This window comes from Anoplophora glabripennis, unplaced genomic scaffold (genome assembly GCF_000390285.2).
Source record: "Anoplophora glabripennis isolate ALB-LARVAE unplaced genomic scaffold, Agla_2.0 scaffold73, whole genome shotgun sequence".
NCBI lineage: Eukaryota > Metazoa > Arthropoda > Insecta > Coleoptera > Cerambycidae > Anoplophora > Anoplophora glabripennis.
In genome coordinates, this window is record NW_019416874.1 from 1,389,560 (window position 1) to 1,402,107 (window position 12,548).

General features: G+C 32.3%; 2 protein-coding genes across 2 annotated transcripts in view; both read right to left on the reverse strand.

Annotated features, from left to right (window-relative positions):
• The window catches only part of LOC108905022 (protein furry), a 37,999-nt gene extending 32,702 nt beyond the window's left edge, over positions 1-5,297 (reverse strand). Inside the window, 6 exon segments of the mRNA XM_023455608.1 lie at positions 293-638; positions 953-1,162; positions 1,219-1,406; positions 1,501-1,700; positions 3,698-3,874; positions 5,086-5,297. Of these exon segments, the coding sequence (XP_023311376.1) occupies positions 293-638; positions 953-1,162; positions 1,219-1,406; positions 1,501-1,700; positions 3,698-3,874; positions 5,086-5,134 (1,170 nt within the window). The 5' untranslated portion in view covers positions 5,135-5,297.
• An 893-nt stretch (positions 5,298-6,190) lies between these two features.
• On the reverse strand, positions 6,191-11,945 carry LOC108905008 (amino acid transporter AVT1J-like). Its single transcript, XM_018707761.1, has 8 exons — positions 11,854-11,945; positions 11,669-11,789; positions 11,118-11,286; positions 10,089-10,277; positions 8,358-8,602; positions 8,095-8,301; positions 6,683-6,875; positions 6,191-6,626 (listed from the first exon to the last, which is right to left on the reverse strand). Exons 1-8 carry the CDS (start codon positions 11,917-11,919, stop codon positions 6,488-6,490), a joined length of 1,329 nt encoding a protein of 442 aa, XP_018563277.1. The 5' UTR covers positions 11,920-11,945; the 3' UTR covers positions 6,191-6,487.
• Positions 11,946-12,548: the final 603 nt, after the last annotated feature.

Here is a 12,548-nt window from a genome sequence, read left to right on the forward strand (position 1 = left end):
TACAATACATAATAAATAAATAATGAATGGGATTTCAAGAAGTCAAGTCTCAGTCGTTTATCTTTTTGCACACGATAAGCCGAGAGAGAAATAGGTGGTTTTAACGATAATAATAATCATAACATATTATCGGAAGACTATGCAAAAATGAATAGCACGGTAGAATTTTAATGCAGAGAATACACAAAATGATTTTATCAGATAAAAAAATGGTAAAAACTATGGTTTAATTAATTTATTTATGATTCTACTGCCTACTATTTAGACACTAGGATATAAAAAAGTGACATACCGCAGCGACGGGAACTAAGATCTCAACAAACAGGCCCGCTAGAGCATGTTTTATATCTTTATCTTTGACTTCCAGAAAATATTGGGCACATTCCTGCATAAACTGGAACGAAGCCTCAAACTCCTCTATTGGTACCATTTTAACTCTAAAGAATTTCATCCCCATTAGTAAGCTTATTATACTCTGAGTTGTACTTGGACTAGACTCTTTTGATCTCAGTTCTTTCAGTTCTGCCATAAACCTTGTTCTAACCGACATAAACCTAGATTGTGCCAATACCCCAATTACTTCGGCATAGAGATCAGATATCATGTGAATATTGGCACTGTTTGGGCTATTTTGTATCCTGAAAAAAAAAGTTTATTCCTGAGCTACTATTGTCATTAGTTTCGTTAGTTGATTCTTTAGTTTACGTGTATATTAAGAATTTATGTAAAATGTATTTATTCGTTGTAAAAAACGAAGACTCAAGGTTTGTTTGATATTCAAATTTTTATAAAATACTGCACTGCAAAACAGGAAACTTATCTATAAGTATAAAAGATAATCATTTTCAAACGATAAAGTAGATAACAAATGTATTAAAAATAGATTCAATTTTTGATCAGATCAATGTTTGCTGACTAATACATTAAATATTGTATGTAAAAAATTACTAACCCCTCGTGATATTTAAAGTGTTTAAGAGCTAAATTTTCTATGTACTGAACCAAATCCTCGTGTCCAGGATGCAATCCCATCTGTTTCAGGACTTCGATTAAAACTAAACAAAATATAAATTCTACGGCTAAGTCTCTTTTCTCCTTTTGTATATCAGCCTCAGACCTTTCTACTGTCTCAGTTGTGTTGCCTGCCACTATATTTATTATACTGAAATAAAATATTGATTTTAACATTAGACCCATGGATTGTACGTAATTACACACCTTTTTTGTTTAATATCAGACTTTTTCTGCTCGGGATTCGATACCTCCGACATTTGCCGTTCATACCACGAAAACAATGCGCGGAGCAAAGATGGCAAACAGTGTTCTGCTACTGATCCAAACGCACTCAACAATTGATCAAACTGAGCATCTTCCCCTCTTTGCAATGTTTTTGATAATGGTTTTTCCTAAATATAAGAAATGTATTACTTACCTCTGTAATACTTATTTGCATATACAAGTGATTAAATATTTTTAAAATGCAATGTTTTAATAGAGTACCTGTTGTTCTGTCATTACAAATTCAATTTTTTTTTCGGCCAGGACAGTAAAGTCTGCAAATAGGTTTCTCATAACAAACTCTCCCGGCCTGATTTCCATATCTATTTGCCCAGAATGAGGTGATCTTTCCTTTTGGGCACCCCATGGTAGAAGCATTCCTCTATTTAAAGCAACAACAGTTTCAGCTTTTCTCTCTGATCCTAAAATAATTATATAAGGATACTTCAAAAATATTCCCGTACATTAAGCAGATTATAAGGTTATTTTTTTAATAATCTCTCTTCTACTGCTTTGTTTTCCAAATATATCAAATGTATTTATTTGCAAATTTCCATTAGTTGAAGAAACATGAAAAATAGTAAGTTTTTTGAACTTATAATATGAAAAACCCACTATTTTTTAAAGTAATATCATATACTCTTATATCCGATGGTAAATTTGACACTCCCTTTATATCATTGTTCCAAATCGTTTATACATTAAAAATACTAAAAGATATACAGGGTGTTAATGAACTTATGTCAAATATTTTTGCCACATCTCCGTTATGTTAAAATGAGGTAAATACACCGATTTGTATTGAGTAAAATGTAATTTTAAAATCTGACTTACCTCAACATTGCAAGGAGCCACTTTTGAGAACTGCTGACTTTCATAAATGTTCGATGTACCCACCATTTACTTGCATACAAGCTTCAACGCGACGTATTCAGTTCGCTTGCATGTGTTGCAACACTGTCACATCCTCTCGAATCGTATTACAAGCTTCGGCAATATGATGTCGCAGTTGGTCAATGTCACGAACTTCCGTGGAATACACAAAACTTTTCACAAATCCCCACAAAAAGAAGTCGAAAGGGGTGAGGTCGGGGGGCCAGAGGGACCATCTAATGCCGCGGACTAACCAGCGATCGGGAAAAGTAATGTTTAGAAAGTCGCACACTCTCCAAAAAAAGTGAGCAGGGGCTCCGTCATGCAGTAACCACATATTTTGCCGAACATTTAATGACACATCTTCCAATAACACTGGCAAGCGATTTTGCAAAAAATCTAGATATGAAGCACCATCTAAGCGTCTAGGCAATTTAAAAGGTCATTAGCGATACTAACCCACACGTTCACTGAAAACTGTTCCTAAAGGCACCGGGTTGTATTTCGTGCAGATTTTCGATAGTACAGTGGGGAGTGTTGTGAACGTTACGTACACCATTTCGACTGAAACATGCTTCATCTATAACAAGTATTTGCGCTGTAAATTAAGGATTTCTTGCATGTTCCTGAAGCAGCCATTCGCAAAAACCTCGACATAGTGGAAAATCCTCAAGAGTAAGCGCATGAACATGTTGCATATGAAATGGGTATAACTGAGCTTCTCGTAATGTCTGCCACACAACAGGATGCAAAATATTTACTTGTTGTGTGATACTTCTGGTGCTACAATGCGGATCATCTTCAACGAGATCTAAAATCGTCTCCTCAACATTTAAGATTCTTAGTGATCACCCTGGGCCACCGTCACGACCTCGACGTGATTGTACTTCACCGGTATCCAAACTTGACAAACTCTGTGGGCATTTTCGTTTGCTTCGCCATAAATTATGAGTATAGGGATCATAATATTCGCGATAAATAAATGTGCCAAAAAGAAAACTTGGAAATGCGGCTATTAAATGTACTTTCAAAAAAAAGCACAGCAATCACTACGACAATGTATTACAAACTGACTTTCAAATATAATCCGGCTTGATAAGAAACCTACAAACTCGTAAAAAGCGTTACAGAACTTTTTGTAAGCACTCACCGCGATAAAATACCCATATATCAGCAGTTCCAAAACAGTTTTAAACACCTTTGTAATCAGCTTTTTTCTCTATGACCTTAAACTTCCGATACAAGTTTGTGACATCAGTTAAATCAGTTTTTGCTCCTTTTTCACCCCTTTAAATTTTTGACATAAGTTCATTAACACCCTGATATTATAGTCAGTGGTGCTCCACAAAAAAAAATGTCAACTGAGTATTTACAGATGTAACACCTAGTTATATTTCTCTGTGCAGGATTACTCTTGCACAGTTTAACTATTAAAATATTATATAAAAAAATGTCTATAACTTCAATACTGTGACCGTAATTACTTAACAGAATTATAACTAGTTTGTACCTACTAAATAAAAAGTTATTTTGAACTATTTCTTACCTGGAGAAACGGCTGTGCCTCCAGTAGCCTCACCTTCACTACCTCCAGATAAGGCATGAATCGTTGACTCAGAAAGCGTGCTTTTTTCAGTTAAACCCGACGCTGATGTGTTATCACTGTGGGTATCTGAACAAACACTTTGGGAACATTCGACATCTGAATCATTAGATACCAAATCTAAAATAATAAATGAAAATTGAAAGGCAAATATTGTATATTTGCGTATTTCTATGTTCCCAACTCATTTTTGAACAGTTAGGATATTCTTAACAAAAAATATAGCTCAAAAACATATGTATTTTTTAATTTTATTTTTTATTTAACCCGTAACAAACCTATGCACCTCAAATATGGCATACAAATATATCTGTCACAACAATTTTTTTTTTAGTTTGCTACCTTATACCTGGATTATTCAATTACACAAAATTAATAGTTTTTTGTTTAACTAGACAGTAAAGTACAAGATTTAATGCCGCAGCTGGTATTTAATATTATATTATTATTAAAGTAGCCAAGGCATTAATTCTATTACTGCCAAGTTAGACACATTATTTTTTCGCCGATCAATATTAATTTTATCATACTAGCAAACAAAGCTATTTATTTTATATTGTTAAGATTGTATGATACTTCTTTCATGAACAATAATAATTTCATCAGGTCGAATGTTGTTGCTATGAGACGAGCGTTATTAAGTAAATAACAGGTACACAGTAATCGCAATATTGTTCCTATTTAAATCCATAAAAATAACTATTATTTGAGATGGAAGAATTCACATTAACTCTGCCAGAAACTATTTAAGCAAACCCAAACATACTTATAAATCTGACTATCAGTTGTAGAGAGTAAAAGCAAAAAAAGAAAGATCGTATGAACCATTGTCCTAAATAATTTAGTTTTCGAGATACAGTGTGTTAATTTTGCCTAACCAGAAATATATCACATATCGACCCTTTGACAATATTTTGAAGCAAAGGGTTGTTTATTCAATTTTTTTTTCTCTTCAGCGTGGCAGAAAAAAAACCAAATAAAAAGGTAAATGAAAATGCCACAAATAGATGATCATAAACAATTAAACATTTTCAGAAATATGTGCATAAGTGTTACATATTTCAAAAACTTTAACACCCTGTATCTCAACAAATAAGCATTCGATATACAGCACTTGCTTATAAAACCATTGAAATAAGCTCTTTAAGGCACAATGTTATACAAACTCTTATTTGTAGTCGAAGAATATGTACAATTTTGTAAGTGAAGTATTGCAACACACAGAGATATGTTATTTGTGCCGTTGTAGCGTCAATTTATCAATATTAATAAGACCTGTAAAGTCTATTAAAAAAATTTAAATGTGTAAGGAAAAAATTAATTAAATTTACCTGTATCTTGAACGGGTAGTTCAAGTTGATGATCTGACATTTTTAACATTAAATATTTGTGGTGAAGTTTTTAAAATGCATTACATTATCAACTTTGTTATTTGTCACCTGATAGGACGATTGGTCATCGATTTATCGCGATGAGAAGATGAAAACACCCTTTTCGTTTGACATCATCGATGCACTTTAAAATGTTTTGTTTGATATCGAGTTTGACGTTTGTCACCCGATAACCTATGATGACGTCTTCTTCTTCTAAAATATATTTTCAAGGTCAACTAGCTTACTTTCGCGAACTACCTACTGAATTGAACAGATCCGCACAAACTTTGGTTATTTAACGGTGTAAATTTTAAAAATGTATGCTATCAAATTTGCCACAATAAAAATTTAGCTACAGTTTACTGTGTATTATTATTTCAGTAGACATACAATGTAACCTTTTATGGTTCCAACTTTCCATTTCCATGATGACTACTTATTTTTCTGTGTCCCAGCACGGTAGAAGAAAGAAAATTATGCTGGAATATCGTTAGGAATATCAGTGAGCATTTTAAAAATAGTGTCGTGGCTTGGTACTATAAAAAAGAGAGCTTTGAAACATATATCTCAATTATTTAATAGTAGGATTTATTGACAATAAAATTTATTTAACACATGGTTATTTTCAAGGACAACGGAGAATCTTTTTTTATCTATAGAACAGGTGACAGTATTTGATTGCAATGTAATACGTCAATACAAGTCTGAACTTAAGTAAGAATCGTATTCGTTGTCCCTATTTTTAGTTTTAAATATAACAAATTAATTGTAGAAATTTACGTTCAAATTCCATATGAACCAATTTTTACAATAATGTTTTTAAGAATCAAATCTTTACTTTGGCCATAAATTTTACATTTTAGTTTTAAATAGTGTATCATTGTTACTTATAGCTTCAGCTGTGTTTAAAATTTCTAACTTTGAAATTGTATCGGTTTTTTTTCGAGTGTCTGATACGTTAACAAAAAAGGTCTTCTGTCTTTATCACTCCTATTGCGGACTCTCCTCTTGATCCTCACATCTTGCAAATGCAAATTGATAAAATTTAAAATTTTCTCTTTAATTTAATGCACACACATATACACTGTTAATATATACATAATTTTCTTATTCTTAGTGTTTTATTTATTGTTTTATCGATACAGCGATAAAATTGAAACTAATTAATGTTTACATAAATAAAAAGTAAGGTAGGTCGATATTTAAATACTTAATCGATACTATGTTTACATTAGAAATATGCATACATTCTGATTTTAGCAACTCATAATTATTATGAAACACTTAGACATTATTCCTTAATCGAAAAAAGATGTAAAAGTAACACATATTTTCGAAAATTTTCGAAAAACGCAATGGCTCATTTTATCCAGTAGCACGGTGTTGTAAAAGAGTCGCCAAATATATCGTTAATAGCACTAAATGTGGAGACAAACCCTCCTACTATTCCAATTATTATGAGTTCCCAAATGTAGACTCTTTCGTAAAGAGGTATAAACCTGAAAATAAATTCATGTGGATTACTTATATTCTCTACAAGTAGGTAAATTATAACCTTTTTTCCCAGTTGGGGCTAATCTTATCACATAATTTCATATAAAATAGCGGTGGAAACACAAACGTCAACAGGGTTATGGTGGATCCTCCGACTAATGAAAGAATTTTTCCAAACTGTGGAACTGATTCTCCTACTATTATCATCAGCAATACGATAATTGTTCTTATAAGACACCTCTTCCAATTAAAATCTAAAATGTAAATGTTTGATAAATTGTATTATTCAAATGAATGTGGCAATATTCGAGGTAATACCCTAATCTACAGAGAAACGTTTGTTGTCTAACATTTTCCGGGTGACTGTGCGAATTTTTGTGGCAATTTTAGTTTTGAAATAACCCCAGAGAAGATAATCCATCGGAGTTAAATCCGGTGATCTTGCCGGCTATTCAGTATGTATCCGTCTATCAGTCCATCTATTAGGAAATATTTCCTCGAAATATTCTGGGATCGGGCGAATCAGGATCTTCTGCTTTAGAAAACAATACTGATAAAACTAGATTGGAAGTCCAGGTACTAGCTTTGCTCCTCTGATGCATTAGAATTAGTTTCCAATAGTCAGATGCATTTGCTTCTCAAACAATGAATTTTGAACCTTATGACCCTTATGTAAGTATTATATCGGTATGCGCATGCGTCTGACAGTTGGGAACTGTTTTGAACTGTTGTAGAAACAAAGCTATTAATCATTATCCAACATTCCGTCCCAGAAGTATTTTTCAATGATTGGATTACCTGCTACTATCCCAAACTACACGTTAACCTTTTAGGGATGTTGTGTCGTTTTCGCTTCCATCATCCAATGCCCAATAACAGCAATTTTGCTTATTGCTGGTACCATTTAAGCAAATGTTGCACCATCAGAAAAAAATATTTTTTCAATGAATTCAGGATTTGCAATGGGGATTTCCATCACTGTCTCACAAAATTGCGCTCATCGATCAAAATCATCGTCAGAGAGTTCTTCCACCAAATGCGCTTTGTACTGGTGAAATTTTATCTTACGAAGAACTCTGGAAACTCTATTTTTTTGAGGTATTAATACTTGAAGCGACTCCCACAAAGGTTGAATGTGGATTTTCCTGCATCATTAACAAGGCATCTAACTGTATGTCTTCATCTAAAGCCACGCGTCTCGTACATCTCCAAGAAGCCGAAATTTTTTCTCAATTCGACTACCGTTGATTGCAATATTGGAGGACGGTTTGGATGGATTTTTAAAGCTGGGCTTGCTAGCGTATGAGGTTTGAGGAGTCGAGAGATTGAAAATTGCATTTCTAAATGATAATTTAAAAATTACCATCGACGTATCCGAGCTTTTTCTGAAATATATTCCTCTACGATTTTATAAAACTTATTCGTTACTATAAATAAATATGTATTGCAATGTATTTATTTTTATTGTATTACCTTTGGGGATGTCGAATGTTTCCTCCACATCCTGACAAACTGGATTCATAACTATTAAGAAGGCGAACACTAAATGAATTGCCATTAGTATATTTCCTATGTGAACCAAGAGGCTTGCAGACAGTGATAATGTTACGTTAGCACTAACTTCTTCACCATACACAAAGAATCCTCCAACTGTGATGGGGACGTAAAGAATCATTATAACTGTAAAATATGTCTATAGAAAATCACTAGTTTCAAACAATACTGATTTTACTTACTGATAAAGGCGATCGTGACACTTGATGAGAACTGTTTTTTGTTTCGCATGTCATTCTGAATGGTGGGGAACGTCGAGGCACCTCCAAAGGCAAATAGTAGAGTCCCAAAAGATAAAAAGAAGTCGTGGAAGCCATGGATGTTATGTTTTACCGTCCTAATGTTATCTCTTGCATCCAAGGCAATTTGAATAGTGAATAGAATGCAAGCTATTATTGAAGACAAAATAGCGCCCCATCCCACTAGGCTAAAAAAATATTACAAGTAAAAAAGCAATATGTAGAGGCAATAACTATATCATCATCGTGAAATCGTGAAGGTTCTTAATCAGATAACTATAGAGAAAACATAATCTTTGGAGCTAATATCAAAAATATTGGGTTGGGGAATAAGTAATGTCATTTTTTTTCAAATTTAAAATATTTTTAAGGTTGTATTTTCTATCGTTATTTATGACCTCCTCCCAACGTTCAACAAGTTTCTCGATAGAAATATCTGTAGAAATTCTCCGGTTTTGACTCGAAAAACTCATCCAACCAAGATGTTAACTCTGTCGTTGTTAAAGGAAACACCGCATCAAAAGTTTGACAAAGAGCAGAAGAGGTGAAAATCAGAAGACGCTAGATCGGGAGAATAAGGCGGGTGGGGCAGAACTTCCCAATTCAACTCCCGAATGTTCATTTTCGTCACATTGGCTACATGTGATTGCGCACTGTCATGTTTGATTTATTGGTAAGAGTTCGTAATAAAAAATCCTTTTCCGTTCCCACCAGATGCATAACATTGTTTTTGGAGGATTTAGTCTTGTTCGCGGAGTTGCTTGTTATTTGGGGCTTAACCCATTCTTTCCGCTGTTTCAAGTTCACATACAGACACCAATTTTCGTCATCAGTGACAATACGATGAAGAAAACGTTCCTTAAGACCACATATTGAACGATGACGACAGAGTAAACCAGCGCAATTTCGGAGCGTTGATTCGTAAAAATTGACATTACTTATTCCCCAATCCATTAAAAAGAACAGAATTGAATAACTGTGAGATCATTATTTAGCAATATCTGTTTCAGAAATTTGAAAATTTGGTTAATAAGACCAACGTAACTGAAATATCGACTTTCGCCTTATTTTTAATGTTTTTTAAATCTTTTTACTTTTTAAAGTAGTGTCTCTACTTCGACAGCAAATGGTTTTCATGATTTTGACATATAGAGACTCTCTAAAGGTACGTTTGATACGTACGTATGACTGAAGAGATTTAATTTATCAATTTTGAAGAATATGTAGTTTAGACATTGGATGACCATAAATATTTACCAAATATTTAATAATTATTAATCAGGTTGACTTCCAAGCGAGTGATTTTATAAATAAAGTTTTGAATTAAATGATATATCCATGTATAGTTTTCTTACATCAATCAATCTGTAACTATATCTAAATTCTCTTTTTCGTATATGAATATAATATTGTCAGTAAATCAGAATTTTTTTATTATCATGGTTAGTAATGTATCTTACTTATATTAATTTACCACTGCTCATATATGTTCTGTTGATTCTGTTGAATTTTTAGATACACGTTTATAAATGAGATTAATTTTGTTCCACACTGTAAAATTTTTCCAAATTCTTTTAAAATAAATACTGGATTACAACAATTTATAAATATAAATAATTTAGCCTTTTATTTTATACCATGTTTTAATTTGTTAAATTACAGTGACTAACTCACCTGAACTCCTTGGGAGAACCTAGCCACATCGGTAAAATCACACATAATGCTATGACAAAAAAATATGAACAGGAACTGACATTAGACAGAACGTTTCCGATGAGAGCTTGTATTATTTGCGAGGATAATAAAAGATAGACAGTTCCAGCTCCAAAAAGAGTAAATCGTATGCAATGTGAAACCAGTGAGCTGCCAAAAACACATAATTATTCAATATAATGGAAAAGAAGAAAAAGTTATGTTGTTATTCTCGTGACTACTTTATCTAAATGATTCTTCTAGATAAAGTATAATTATCTTCTATTTTTCTAGATAACAATCTAAAATCAGCCATACCAGTAGTATATTAAAATGAAATATTTTTATTGTCTTTTTTTTAACTAAAGAATAATTTAGATTATAGATAATTTTATTGGATAATTTTCTAGCAAAAAAAATTAATTTTTCTGTATAACTTTATTCTATAAATTGATAACTGATAACTGATGTTTTGTTTTTAATTTTCTGTCAGAGATTACTGTTTACTATACTAGAGCTTAAAAGTACAAACAATGAATTTATAGACATATATTCATATCTCTTATATGGGTCAAGAGTGTCAAATGAATATTTAGCCTTCGTTGAGTTTGATAACATTGAGATAACATACTTTTATTTTTTTTAGGTGTTTTTCCATACCTAACAAATTAAAAATATGATGATAAATAAGTTCATAGACAACCAGAAGGGTTTATACTTATATTTATTATTAATATTTATTTTCCTTTTTTTGAACGAAATCGCTAATAAATAAAAAAATAATAAATAACAAAACTGCATTTAGTTTAATAAACTTTTTTATACCTATTAATATATTTTTCTAATTAATTGAAGGTTTATGCTACACTGAAAGGAGAACGAATCTTAAAATTTTTTTCTAATGTAGCAGAAAGGCCTAATTAAAGAAAATAGTAACAAAAATACAATGTGTGTATTTGTATGATAGTATTACCTTTTAAATGTACGTCAGTCTTTTATCACAAAACTTACCTACCAAACTTGCCAACAGCCCTTAAGGCAATAACAGAATACGGATTTCTGGTGTCAATTCTATGTTCCGGATATCGCTGCTCTATTATATTCCAACAATTTCCCAATCTTACTCCTCCATATGCTGCATTTATGCAAAAAAATACGAGGAGTAGAATGCCTATGTAACCTACAAACAGTTACGTATATACAGGGTGGAAATAAAACGTTTTGCCAAATTTTAATGACGGACTCTCTCACAAATTAAAGAAAAAAGATCTTATGAATATGGAAAATGCTTCGTTTGCAATATACATGATGTTTAAAATTAATAAATATGTGGTTTATGTCCAGTGCAAAAAACATTTTAGGAACGCCAGGTAAAAAATATCCAATTGCATCCATAAATAACGTAGTTGCCAATATTAATAAATAATAACACAAATATTAATATTCATATTCCGAAAACCGAAAGAGATATTTCAGGAGATATTAACAAATTATTTATTACGACAAAAAATACTCTGTTTTCCAAAACCCTGTATAGTATTAAGTAGATACTTTCCTCTTACCTGTATTAACTACAGCCCTTGGTAACGCCAACACACCACTTCCAGCCATTTCCCCAGCAATGAAGAGAGTTGCAGAAAATAAACTTAAACCCTTAACACTTTCCGTATCTTTTTCGTTAGCCTGTAAACGACATTCAAAGCAAATATATACCTACGATCTTCTTACATTTTTATAACACGATTACCTTTTCAACATTTTGACTTTTCGCACTTTTTAAAGTGCCTTCCAAAGCGCCGTAGCTGTAACTCATCCCAGTTGGTGGATTCGTAAAGTCAAATATATGCCACAGACTAAACCGTCTAGCACATAAATAGTATGGAGCACGTGCATCTTTATCACACTTTTATCGTTTTAAAGAAAACTCTTGTTACCACACGAACACAGACAGTACACTTAGATAACATTTATCTTGTATTTGAGGATGAATAACTGTTTCCATTGCTCGCATACAAACGAATGTGTTATTTTTGAATTGACTATAAACTTGATGGTCGTGTGCGTGCAAACAGGTATATATCCTTCTCAAAAAAAAAGAAGGAAGTCAATCCTGTTGTAACAGATTAAATATGTATAAACGCATGCAATGTACATATTTCGGAAAAATAGCAATGGGATTTCTATTTTTATCCCAAAAACTGCTAAGTACTGAAAAGAAATAATACAAATGTCTCCTAAATATATGAAGACATTTTTTTCAAATTTGGCACAGAACCAATGCTACTGAATAGACATATTTTAAAGTGACTACCTATAAAATCCATTGACGATTGGGTAATGTAAGGGTAACCGCCATTTGTTTCCTCCTGCATTTTTTATACTCCATATTTTGATGGTTTGTAAAATATCAGTTGACAGATACTTAATTTGCTCAGACTAACG